General features: G+C 46.4%; 1 protein-coding gene across 1 annotated transcript in view; it reads right to left on the bottom strand.

The window, feature by feature from the left end:
• Positions 1 to 13,510, bottom strand: part of PARVA (parvin alpha) — a 178,657-nt gene that overhangs the window by 20,049 nt on the left and 145,098 nt on the right. The window contains exons 10-13 of the mRNA XM_061201469.1: positions 12,900 to 12,961; positions 12,129 to 12,197; positions 8,777 to 8,878; positions 7,951 to 8,023 (exon numbers count right to left, since the gene is read on the bottom strand). Coding sequence (XP_061057452.1) covers positions 7,951 to 8,023; positions 8,777 to 8,878; positions 12,129 to 12,197; positions 12,900 to 12,961 — 306 coding nt within the window. The remainder of the gene's footprint in view (positions 1 to 7,950; positions 8,024 to 8,776; positions 8,879 to 12,128; positions 12,198 to 12,899; positions 12,962 to 13,510) is intronic.

Below are 13,510 nucleotides of genomic sequence, written 5' to 3'. Positions count from 1 at the left end.
AAGTCTAGGAGGGAGAGGAACTCTGCTAATGCAGAAACCCAGGCTTTACACAAGGGGACATGGGCCTGTGTGGCCATGCCCTCCATGGACCCATTTGGGCTACCCCAGCCTGTCTCATCCCAGTCTGAGGCCCCTCCCTTCTCTGAAGTCTCTCCACCCCCATCTTTGAGTTCCCTGACCAAGTGGGAAGAAACCTGGTGGCTCAGTGCCACCAGCTTGTGGGGGCTGGAATAAGTTGGGTGGCCACAGGCTGCCTACTCAGGGTAAGCCCAGCCCCCAAGATGTCCATCATGTTCCAGCCTCCATCCCACCTCCAATGGATGTAGCTCATCCTCAGTCTCTGCCTCGCTCTCCTGTTTACTCCCTATTCCCCACCGAGACAGAATCCATCCTTTGGTATTGGTCATTTTCGTGGTGGCCTGCTACCCTATCTGGTGATTTTGCCATATTCTTTACATATTAAAATTTTTTCATATGACAAGCATCCAGAAAAGTACATTCAACATATATATGTTCAGTTTTAAATACTCGTAAGGGAACCCTCACGTAACCACCACCCATGTCTCAGGTACGAACATTGTCAGTACCCTAGGAGCACCCCCTTCCTCTCTGCATTCAGGTCACAACCCTCTCTCACCCTTCAAAGATAACCACAATCCTCACTTTTATCGTGATCACCTCCTTGCTCTTCTTCATAGTTCCACCAGCAACATATGCACCTTTAAACAGCAGACTGTAGTTCTATTTTTACACTTTATATAAATACTCATTTATGCATATTATTTTGTGATTTTTTTTTACTCAAAATTATGTTTATAGGATTCATCCTTTAAACAATTTCATTGAGGTATAATTTATTGTTTTATTGAGGTATAATTATTCCAGTATATTCTATCATTTTTCAAGAATGCTTCTCAATCTGTTATCTACTTCTGGTAAATATTCAGTGCCTTGAAATGCCTGTTTTTGATCATTTTGTCCAGTTTTACACTTGGTTTTTTTGCAGAGGATAATCACTGACCTCTTCATGCTACAGTAACTAGAAGTCTCTCATGTGATTTCTCAGTTCATTCTTTCTTATTGTTGCCATTGTGTAATAATCCATGGTATGAATATACTCCAATTTATTTAGCTTGTTTCCTGGGGATGGACTCTCCAGTTTAGTCTATCATGGATATTTTTGGACTAGGGTCCTAATATATGGACATGCATACTTATGAGTGGAATTGCTGGTCACAGGGTATATTAGTTTTCTATTGCTGCTTTAACATATTACCACAAATTTGGTGGCTTAAAACAATCCAAGTTTATTATCTTACAGTTCTAAAGGTCAAAGTCCAAAATGGGTCTCACTGGGATAAAATCAAGGTATCAGCAGGGCTGTGTTCGCTTCTGGAGACACTAGGGGAGAATCTGTTTTCTTGCTTTTTCTATCTTCTAGGGGCTACCAGCATTCTTTGGCTCATGGCCCCCTTTCATCTTCAAAGCCATCAATGGCTGGTTGAATCTTTCTCATGCTACATCATTCTGATGAGTCTTCTGCTTCCCTCTTCTCTTGTGATTACACTGGAACCACCCAGATGATCCAAGGTAATCTCTCCAGCTCAAGATCCTCAACTTAAATCTGTAAAGTCTCTTTTACCATGTAAGGTATTAACAGGTCCCAGGGATTAGGATGTGGACATTTTGGGGGAAGCCATCATTCTGCATTTAATACCACAGTGGTATTACAAATATTAAATGTACTGATAAGGACAAACAGAAACAGCAGTTTTTGTACATCCTTGTTTGTTAATACTTGATATTATCAGAGTTAAAAATTTTTGCCACTGGTCTGTACACTATCCCTAAGGGAATGGGGAAGGGAAGTTGAACCATTTCCCATATTTCCAGCCACTGACCAAATCATTCCACAAATAGTATTGATCATCTACAACTAAGCTGCCTTCACCTGCCTGGATTTTCAGCATTGTTTTAAGTAGCTTGGTCCCAGCTATTTGACTCCTTGTATTTTAGATATTCCATCAGCCTGCTGACTGTCTGTCTTACATGCAGACTTCATTCCTGCCTTGTAGTAAGTTTCTTCTAGTCCCCACCTGTCTGTTGTGCTGGGGTCTTTCTTAACCATACTCAATGATGAGTCTACTTGAATGATGATAACAGGGTAGGCATGTGCATTTGAAGACACATGGTATGATACCCTAAATAGAAAGCCACCAACTTCATGCCAATATGTCAACTGCTCCACTGGCCATGAACTTGCTGCTAACACTTGGCTTACACTAATTGGGGAACTAAAAGGTTATGAAGCCTGGGCAGCAACAGTCATCTGAGATGGAAACCCAAAGTTTCCAGGGGATTTCAAGGTATAACAGAGCTTTGAGTGTCAAACAGCATGGCAGAGGATGCATTTTCCTGACCTTAAAAACATTTGCCATGAAAAATGCCTCTACCACATCCAGTTTGATGTTGAAACACCCTCAAAGAATTACCCAGATTAGCCCCTTTTGAAAGTCTGCAGCATTTACTACTGAATTTCACCTCCCAGTTAGAAGCCGAGAAACAAGAATGCTGGGGTATACCTCTCACCAAGTATGGTCTCACAAAATACCATCTCAATTCTCCTTTACGCACTGGAAATTTTCAGCATGGGCATGGTGCCCAGTATAATAGCAAATAAAACAGATGTGTTTTTCCATTCATATTGGTCAGGAAATTTCATATTAAGCAGTTTAATATTTATACAAGAAATGTCATCTATATACTGAAATATCCCTATAAATTAATTGATATTGGGAAAACTGTCTTAAGGGAAATAAATGCTTGAAAACTGAAGTATCAGAAGAAGTACTTCCAATCTGTAACCAGGAAGTTTCATATTAAGCAGTTCAAGAAAACAGACACAGAAATGCTGGCCGGACTATCCTGCTATGTCTCTCCTACCCAGAAGCAGGGTGCTTATCAGCTGGCCACAGGACACTCAGGGTCTACTTCTAAAGGCATTAGGATGGCTACAGTGGCCTTGCAGGGAGACAACCCCATGAGGGACAGCAGCCTTGCTAGAGGTCCACCTCTGGCAGTGACCAGGTGCTTAGAACAAGGTGACAATAAATGACACTAAGGGATTGGCTTTTGTTGACCAGAGCTGATAGTTACTGAGGTCTGGAAAGAGTCATGAGACAGGGACCAACCAATGTCTTCACAATTGACCTCTTTCCTCCAGTCTTCCTGCTTTCTTCTCCAGCTTCATGAGTAAAGGCATTCCCACAAGATATTGTCCCTAACCCTTCCCTTTTCTCTACATGCTTTCCTGTTATACACCAAGAGAGAATGGAACAAGTGGAAGACTTGCAGTGATATAACCACAGCCCTGATCTTCTACCCGAACTCCAGTTCCGCTTGTGTCAATGCCTAGGTGTCAACCTCAAGGTTTCCAAAGCTGACACTCTTATGTCCCCCCCCAAGCTTGTTTTTCCTCCTAGGTTCCCCAGTACTGCTGATGGTGCCCCGCATCTAAATATCTGTTCTTCACACTGCCTTCCAAGTCATCTCTCTGGAATAGAGCTCTGATCACATCACTCACCTGCTCAAGAAACTTCCATGACTCCTACTGCCTACAGAATCAAGTCCAAACTTGCTGCCTTGGCATCAAGTCCCTCCAGGACTTGCTTCACTGTAATCAACTATTATTCAATTCATACTCTTAATATTCCAGCCAAATAGGTAACTGCTATATACTCATTATTAGGTGTCAGGTGCTGTGCATCAGACATCATCACATTTAATCATATAATGTGCATGTCCCTAGGATTTCCACTTTTATAGACATGAAAAATACGACCAATAAGTTGCCCGAGGCTGGTGGGGTAGGGACTGGACCAAGGTCTGTCATGGCTTAGCCACATGCTTGGCTGTCTCATAAGCTAAGCCCTTCCCCGTTCCCCAGGCAGGACATTTGCTCACATGGCCATCCTGTCTGAGACGCTTACTCCTCTATCCTAATGTCTAAATACAAAAGCCCTGGGGGAGAGGAGACAAGATGGAGGAGTAGAAGAACATGAGCTCACCTCCTCTTATGGAAACACCAAAATCACAACTAACTGCTGAATAACCACCAACAAAAAAATGTTGGAATGTACCAAAAAAGATACCCTACATCCAAAGACAAAGAAGAAGCCACAATGAGATGGTAAGAGGGGCGTAATCATGATAAAAACAAATCCCATACATGCTGGGTGGGTGACCCACAAACTGGAAAATAATTATATAACAGAGGTTCTCCTACAGGAGTGAAAGTTCTGAGCCTCACATCAGGCTCCCCAGCCTGCGGGTCTGGCAATAGGAGGAGGAGCCCCCAGGGACTCTAGCTTTGAAGGCCAGCAGGGTTTGATCACAGGAATTCCACAGGACTGGGAGAAACAGAAACTCCACTCTTGGAGGGTGCACACAGGGTCTCGAGTGCACCAGAACCCAGGCTAAAAAGCAGTGACTACATTAAGAGCCTGGGCCAGACTTACCTGCTAGTATTGGAGGGTCTCCTGAGGAGGCGGGGGATGGCTGTGGCTCACTGCGGGGACAAGGACACTAGTGGTGGCAGTTCTGGGGAGTACTCATTGGCGTGAGCCCTCTTGGAGGACACCATTTTCTCACCAAGACCTGGCCCCACCCAACAGCCTCTAGGCTCCAGTGCTGGGACGACTCAGGCCAAACAACCAACAGGGTGGGAACACAGCCCCACCCATCAGCAGACAGGCTGCTTAAAGTCTTCCTGAGTAGACGGCTGCCCAATAAACACAGCCCCTGACACGGCCCTCCCCACCAGAGGGACAAGACCCATCTCCACCCACCAGTGGGCAGGTACCAGTCCCTCCCACCAGGAAGCCTGCAGAAGCCTCTTAGACAGCCTCATTCATCAGGGGGCAGGCAGCAGAAGCAAGAAATACAACCCTGCATCCTGCAGAACGGAAATCGCAATCACAGAAAGTTAGACAAAATGAGAGGGCAGGGGAATATGTCCCAGATGAAGGAAAAAGATAAAACCCCAGAAGAATAACTAGTGAAGTAGAGATAAACAATCTACCTGAAAAAGAATTCAGAGTAATGATAGTAAAGATGATCCAAGATCTCGGAAAAAGAATGGTGGCACAGATCAAGACCATATAAGAAGTGTTTAACAAAGACCTAGAAGAACTAAAGAACAAACAAACAGTTGAACAATACAGTAAGTGAAATAAAGACTACACTAGAAGGAATCAATAGCAGAATAACTGAGGCAGAAGAACAGATAAGTGACCTGGAAGACAGAATGGTGGAAATCACTGCCATGGAACAGAATAAAGAAAAAAGAGTGAAAAGGAATGAGGACAGTCTAAGAGACCTCTAGGACAACATTAAATGCAGCAACATTGACATTATAGGGGTCTCAGAAGGAGAAGAGACAGAGAGAAAGGGCCTGAGAAAATATTTGAAGAGATAATAGCTGAAAACTTCCCTAACATGGGAGAGGAAACAGTAACCCAAGTCCAGGAAGCACAGAGAGTCCCAGGCAGGATAAACCCAAGGAGGAACACACTGAGACACACAGTAATCAAACTGACAAAAATTAAAGACAAAGAAAAAATATTAAAAGCAATAAGGGAAAAGCAGCAAATAATGTACAAGGGAACTCCCATAAGGTTATCAGCTGATTTCTTGGCAGAAACTCTGCAGGCCAGAAGGGAGTGGCATGATGTATTTATCAGGCTCCCTAACTTCAGACTATACTACAAAGCTACAGTCATCAAAACAGTGGGGTACTGGCACAAAAACAGACATATAGATCAATGGAACAGGATAGAAAGCCCAGAAATAAACCCATGCACCTATGGTTAATTAATCTATGACAAAGGAGGCAAGACTATACAATGGAGAAAAGACAATCTCTTCAATAAATGATGCTGGGAAAACTGGACAGCTACATGTAAAAAAGTGAAATTAGAACATTCCTTAACACCATACACAAAAATAAACTCAAAATGGACTAAAGATCTAAATTTAAGACCGGATATTATAAAACTCTTAGAGGAAAATATAGGCAGAACGCTCTTTGACATAAATCGCAGCAATATCTTTTTTGATCTGTCTCCTAGAGTAATGGAAATAAAAACAAAAATAAACAAATGGGACCTAATTAAACTCAAAAGCTTTTGCATAGAAACAGAAACCATAAACAAAACGAAAAGACAAAGAAAAGACAAAGAATGGGAGAAAACATTTGCAAATGATGTGACCGACAAGGGATTAACCTCTAAAATTTACAAATAGCTCATGTGGTTCAATATCAAAAAACAAACAAACAAACAACACAATCAAAACATGGGCAGAAGACCTAAATAGACATTTCTACAAAGAAGATGTACAGATGGCCAAGAGGCACATGAAAAGATGCTCAACATTGCTAATTATTAGAGAAATGCAAATCAAAACTACAATGAGATATCACCTCACACCAGTCAGAATGGCCATCATCAAAAAGTCTACAAACAATAAATGCTGGAGAGGGTGTGGAGAAAAGGGAACCCTTCTACACTGTTGGTGGGAATGTAAGTTGGTACAGCCACTGTGGAGAACAGTGTTCCTTAAGAAACAGAGGTTCCTTAAGAAACTAAAATAGAGCTACCACATGATCCAGCAATCCCACTCCTGGGCATATATCTGGAGAAAAACATGGTTCGAAAGGATACATGCACCCCAATGTTCTCTGCAGCACTGTTTACAATAGCCAAGACCTGGAAGCAACCTAAATGTCCATCGACAGATGAATGGATAGAGAAGATGTGGTACATATATACAATGGAATATTACTCAGCCATTAAAAAGAATGAAATAATGCCATTTGCAGCAACATGGATGGGCCTGGAGACTATACTAAGTGAAGTAAGTCAGACAGAGAAAGACAAATATCATATGATATCGCTTATATGCGGAATCTAAAAAAAATTATACAAATGAACTTATTTACAAAACAGAAACAGACCCACAGACTTAGAGAATGAACTTATGGTTACCAGGGGGAAGGGTGGAGGGAAGGGATAGATTGGGAGTTTGGGATTGACATGTATACACTGCTATATTTAAAATAGATACCAAACCAGGACCTACTGTATAGCATAGGGAACTCTGCTCAATATTCTGTAATAACCTAAATGGGAAAAGAATTTGAAAAAGAATAGATACATGTATATGTATAACAGAATCACTTTGCTGTACACCTGAAACTAACACAACATTGTTAATCAACTATACTCCAATATAAAAGAAAAAAGAAAAAGAAATACAAAAGCCCTACCTGGTCCTTCCAGTTTAGCCCAAGTCTTACCATCTCCCCCTACAAATGCACACATTGCTTCAAGCACAAGCATGGGAGGGCTGCTGGAGCATTTTGCTCCTTTTGTATTTTTTCAGCCTTAACATTTGCAACCTAAACCTGACAAATCAAACCTTGTCCTTGGGCAGAGTTGGAGCGAGCAAAGGGCAGAAAAGGGAATTATTCTCAGAGTAGAGCTGCCTGTGATGACCCCTGCATCTTCCCCCTGCCTACCTGGGAGATAGCTCTTGGGCAGGTCAGCACCCTGTCCAGGCACAGAAGAACCTGGAAACCAGGCCAGGACAGTTCTTGCAGCAGCACCTCTGCTCTGTGACACGTCTGCATGGGCCCTTATCCCTATGACCCCATGTGTGGGATTTCAGGTTTTTTTTTTCCCTGAGGGTGTGCGATCTGCAGCTCGCGAAGGATGCCCAGGACTGAGCAGCTGTACCCTGTCCCACCTTCCCCTGCAAATGGCAAAGAAGGCTTCAGAAAAGATAGTCTTCCCTCTGGTATCAAACATGAGCCTTGCTCTGTGCCCTGAAAACTTGTGTGCAGGGGAGGGTCTTGCCATATTGTCACCAACCCAGGGAAGAGCAAAGTACCTTCTGGCCGTGGTTTTGGCTTTTCCAATCCTCCGTCTTGCATGAGCTCAAAGGCAAAGGAGACGTTCAAGACCTGGAGAGAGAAAGGCAGTGCATGAGGTGCTGCACACTCATTCCTGGACCCTTGGGGCTCCCTGTGACCTGCCCCTGGAAAGTGAAGGAACCAGCACTGTAGCCAGTGGAGCAGGGGCTGAGCTAAAATGAGGCCATTTTTTGAAGGACAAATGAAGCTGCCAATCTGGGCCGGCCACGCAGAGTGTGAGCCAGGCCCAGCCTGCTGTTGGTGAAGCACTCCCAGAGGAGTTAAAAATCCTCTCCCTGTCTTACTGTGTTCTTGTGTCACTGCCAGGACTGTAAACTCAGGGACATAAGTGCCCACAGTTGAAAGGATCAGACAGCAAGACATGTTCAAGAGGCAGAGAAGGGTTTCTGCTTGGGACCAAATGCCCCTTGTCTAGCGGGTGGGCTGGGGCAGCCTGTGAGAGGCATCAGAAATCATCTGAGTGCCGGCCTCAGGTCTGACCAGCCTTGCAGCCACCTTCCCTGTCACCTCTGGGGAGAGATGAGGCTGGGCTGTGGCCCCAGGCAGGAGCATATGGCTAGGGGACCAAGGTGCAGGAGAGGGAAAGCTGTTCAGGATGCTTAGTGGCCTGTAGGTAGCTGCGTCCCAGCTCAGCTGTGCATCACAATGAGCCCCCCATCCAACCACTGAAGACTCCGGGCAGATGGGAAGCCGCCGCCTTTTCCCCAGATGGCCCCAGCAGAGGTGTGGGAGGATGGGTCGGGCATGTGGGCTGGGGCCTCCCGTGATGTCACCTCCCCTAACCTTCTGTTCAAAGCTGTCCGGGGTCAGGAAGAAGCTGTGCAGGGGCACGAAGTAGCCCTCCAGGAGCCCCATGAGCAGCACCAGGTACACCCCATCTGCAAACTGGAGGGAGAGAGACAGGTGAAGGCACTGGGCCCCTGAGCGCCCCAGCCCAGGCCCTTCCAGAGGCACATCAGCTTCCGTGTTGACCCCCGCAAAGGGTATATCCCCAGGCAGGCTGCTGGCAGCGGGTGAGGGGCAGTAGCCCAAGGCAGGAAGGTCTGCTCTGCAGCAGGCCTGCCCCATGTCTGGCTGGTCCAGCACAGAAGCCACAAGCCCATGGTCCTGATCTCAATTGGTCCGGTATTTATTGAGCACCGACTATGTACCAAGCCCTGATCTGGCACAGGGACCACAGAGGTGGGTCAGGTGTGGCCCCTGCCCTGGAGGAACTCATGGTACAGTGGCAAGACTGTTGTGGAGGAAATGCAGCCGCTGCTCTGATGGGGGGAAGCACGCTGGCCTGCATGAGACTGACAAAGGTCACTCATCCCGCTGAAGGCAACAGGGAAGGCTTCTGGAGGAGGCGCTGCCTGGATGGAGACATGAGGGATGAGCAGGAGTTAGCTAGGGAGGGCAGAGGGAGGAGGGAAAGGGGATGTCCAAGGCCAACGGCATGAGGCTACTAGGGCGACTTCTGCTTTATGAACAGAGAAAGATATAGTGTTATACCGGCCTGGGCATTCTCCCCTCTCACCCTCGCCTTATTACTGCTTGAGAGGCAGCATAGTATAGCTGTTAGGAACGTGTGCTCTGGAGCTGGCCTCTAGCTCTACCACTTATTAACTGAGTGACTTGAGCAAGTTACAGAGCTTCTCTGTGCCTCATTTTTTTCACCTGTAAAATGGGGACAATGATAGTATAGTATCTAATTCATAGGGTTATCATGTGGCCTAAACCAGTAAATATGTGTAAGGTGCCTAGAACACTGCTTGTTGTGTAGGCAACACTTAACACATACTAACTACTGCTATTTCTATCCGGGAAAACAACAAAGCAGTCAGGATACAATGTACTGGCTCTTGCTGACAAAGCACAACTGTGTGCTCAGGGCCATGGCAAGAGGCTTAGAGCTGGTCCCTTCCATCAAGAACAGTAGAGGCCAGATCAGCTGAGAACCTGGTCTGAGGAACAACAGCTGCCTAGGCCAAGCAGAGGGGTGCAGGCCTTCTGCTCAAGAGAGGGGAAGGTATGTGTGCGCTGGGCAATCAGGCAGGCTTTGCAGAGACAGTGGGCACCTGTGGGATGAGGGAAATTTGAAAGGAGTAGGTGTTCTGGGTATGGAGAATGGCCTGAGCAAAGTTACAGAGGTCAGGTGCATATCTGATATTCTAGAACCTTGCAAAGGAGGCAGGGCCATCAAATATTTGTATAAACAACAGTTACTAGAGTTCACAAGAGGCCAAAGTTCTTGGAATCATCTTAGGAAACTTTAAAAATACTAGACGGAATTAGTATTCCGTCTGGGCTGGGCCCAGTGTCTGAGCTCTGCTGGGTGACTGATTGGTGGGCCTGTGACTCAACCTTGGTTATGGGCAAACAACCTGGAGCACGAACTTGACCTAGAAGCAGCTTCCTCACTGTTTCCATCCATCTGGCTGGTAGGGCCTGAGCATGACTCATCCCAGGCCACCCCAGGGTGGACAATGGCAAATAGACCCCAGCAACCGTGTCAAAATCAAGGCCCACCCATGGAACTAGTTAACTGGGCCTAATTCTGGCTGTGGCTGGAATGGGTTGAGAATGAAAGAAACTAATCTGTCAACTCAGGGGAGCACCCTGGGTTAGGGTCAGGGTTACTCACAGCTGTGAGTACCACTGACCTAGACTGCTCCGACCCCTGACTGCTGGTTCCAATGACTTGGTGGTAAAACTCGCAGATAGACACCAGATATGCTCGGCAGAGACCCCTTCCCTGCCCATGGGGAAGGGAGAGCTCATTCCAGCCCTCTCCAGGAATCATTGCTTCTGCAGCGTGTTCCCTATCTCCTGAAGAGCATAAGAAGCTGCCTCCAGAGTCCAGACACACCCAGGCAGATCTCAGTCACAGACCCGGGCATTGCCTTTAAAAATAATAGGAGGTGCCCCTGTGTTCAAAAGAAAACCACACTTTAGAAGTTCATCGCAAATGAAAAGAGGTTGGGAAGCAGGATACATTACACGGTCTTAAAAGTATCTCCTAATAAAGATTAGTTATTAATTATAAAGCGGGGGGGTAGGGGGGAGGACCTTTACAGTAGGGAAATCTGGGGGATGGCCACTTAGCCAAGTGATCAAAGTTACCACCATCAGGAACAGAACTGATGGAGAAAAGTGCCTGAGAAGGGACCTCCCTGGTGGCGCAGTGGTTAAGAATCCACCTGCCAGTGCAGGGGACATGGGTTCGATCCCTGGTCCGGAAAGATGCCACATGCCACGGAGCAACTAAGCCCGAGTGCCACAACTACTGAGCCTGTGCTCTAGAGCCCGCGAGCCACAACTACTGAAGCCCACGCACCTAGAGCCTGTGCTCCGTAACAAGAGAAGCCACCGCAGTGAGAAGCCCATGCACCGCAACGAAGACCCAATGCAGCCAAAAATATATATATATATTAAAAAAAAAAAAAATTGCCTGAGAAGAACACAGCATTGCCTCCATGGTACTGTTCCTGAACATGCATAACCTGGTTCTAATCATGAGGGAGAAAAACAGGGCATTCTATGAACTAAATGGCCCACACTCTTCAAAAATGTCGATGTTATGCAAAGAGAGGCTGAGGATTTGTTCTCTATTAAAAAGAAACTAAAGAGACATGACAACTAAATGCATCAGGTGAGAATATGAGGACAACTGTATTTCTTTGAACCATGTGACACGGTCAAGAGTAGTCAAATATCAGTGATTTCATATGGTTCAACCTAAATAGATTAACATATTGTATTGATGTTAAAACTGCCTGAATTTGATTACTATATTGTGATTCTCTAAGAGAATATACTTGTCCTTAAGAGATGTATGCTGAGGTATTTAGGGGTGGCGAGAGAGAAAAAACCCCAAATATGGCCAAATGTTAACAATTGGTATATGTGCGTGAAGAGTACATGGGGATTCATGATAATATTCTTGCAACTTTTCAAAATAAAATACTGGAAAGAATTCAGAGAAATTCCATGCAGTTCACCCCTCTGAGTGGAAGAGGATCCCCTCTCCCTTCCCCGGAAAAGCTCCAGGATCAGGGTGGAAAGCCCTCCTGGCAATGTGGCTGGGGCACTGGGAACAGTGGCTGTCCAGCGGGGCCTTGTCCCCCACCCTGCACACGGGGCCGTCACCCACCTGGGTTTCCAGTTCCGTGACCTCCAGGTTCAATTTATTCAGGTGCTTGTTCACGAAAGTAATGAGCGTCTAGAAGAAAAGCACAAGCCAGACATTGAGATGAAGACTCTCACCCTGGAGGCCGCCCCTGTGACTCAACCATGACGACACAGGACGAGACCCAGCCAAGAGCGCTGGGCCCGGGATCACTGTGCCGAGCAGAGTGAGGCTGAGCAGCCTGTAAGGCTCTTGCGAAACTCCTTGAGTCCACACGGAAGGCTGGCCCCCAGGACTGGCAGTCCCATGCACTGTGCGATTCCAATGGCCCGGTCCAGAACTGTGCAAGGAGCAGGCAGTGCTAAGAGGGCAGAGTGACAGGTGGAGTGTCCTAGCCAGGCTCAGGGGGCCAGAGGAGAAATGACTGCCTTGGGTCCCTCCTTCCAGTCCTCCTAGGTGCAGGTACCGGTGCCAGGGAGACACAGGGAGGTCTGTGTGAGGAGCAGGGATGGCGGGGTTCAGTGTGGGTGTGGAGACACGGGACCGCAGCCTCAGAAACCCCCAAGAGATGCTGTCATCCCAATGGGAGAAGAAAGGGACTGGATAAGGCATCCAGTGAAAACAAGACAGGTAAAACGGACATCAAGCAGGAAAGCTCTGTGTTTGTGGTGGTCTGGTGATGACACCAGTTTCGGGAAGCTTGCAAACTGCAGGGGGTGGGGTTTTCCTAATGTTTTTCTACATCTCGCTCCCCTCCCTCCCTCCCTCCCTCTCTCTCAGGCACCTCTTTCCCACCTTTTTCACCACGTTCAGCTTGTCTGGTGCGTGGTCAAACAAGGTGTCAAAGGCATCACGTTCTGAAAAAAGAGGAAAATGTAAAGTAGAGCCCAGAGCTGATGCCACCCCAGGTCCCAGCCACGAGCCTCTACAGGCCACATGGTCAGCTCCAGGTGGGAATTCTTCGGGGTATGACACTGTGCTGGGAAACTGGGTTTGGGCAGAGATTTGGGGTTGATTCTTATCTTAGGGGCCTTTTTCTCTCTCTGTGTGTATATGTAAGTGTGTATCCACCCTCTACATCAGCCCTCTTTGAGCTGGGGTTGAGGAGCTCTGGCAGGCAGTCTGACTTGGAACTGGTCATTTCTCTTTACTATTTGTATTCTTTGATATCATGATTTAGTCATGATTCTAAAGTGCTTCTGAAGCTTTTTGGAAGCAGAATGTCATCCAAATATCAAATCACTCCCTAATTTTCAAAACCAACATGCCCAAGACATGCTTCCTGGCAGAGGGCAGATAAGCGGATTGGGAGCTACAGAGCCCCAGGACAGAAGGGGAGCTCCCCCTCTTGAGGGATCCAGTCACTTCAATCCTTTTAGCCTCACTTTCCTCTTCCATAAAATGCT

Source organism: Eubalaena glacialis, chromosome 10, assembly GCF_028564815.1.
Source record: "Eubalaena glacialis isolate mEubGla1 chromosome 10, mEubGla1.1.hap2.+ XY, whole genome shotgun sequence".
In the NCBI taxonomy this organism is placed as follows: domain Eukaryota; kingdom Metazoa; phylum Chordata; class Mammalia; order Artiodactyla; family Balaenidae; genus Eubalaena; species Eubalaena glacialis.
The sequence above is the reverse complement of the archived record's forward strand: the minus strand, read 5'-3'. Positions and strand labels throughout refer to the sequence as shown.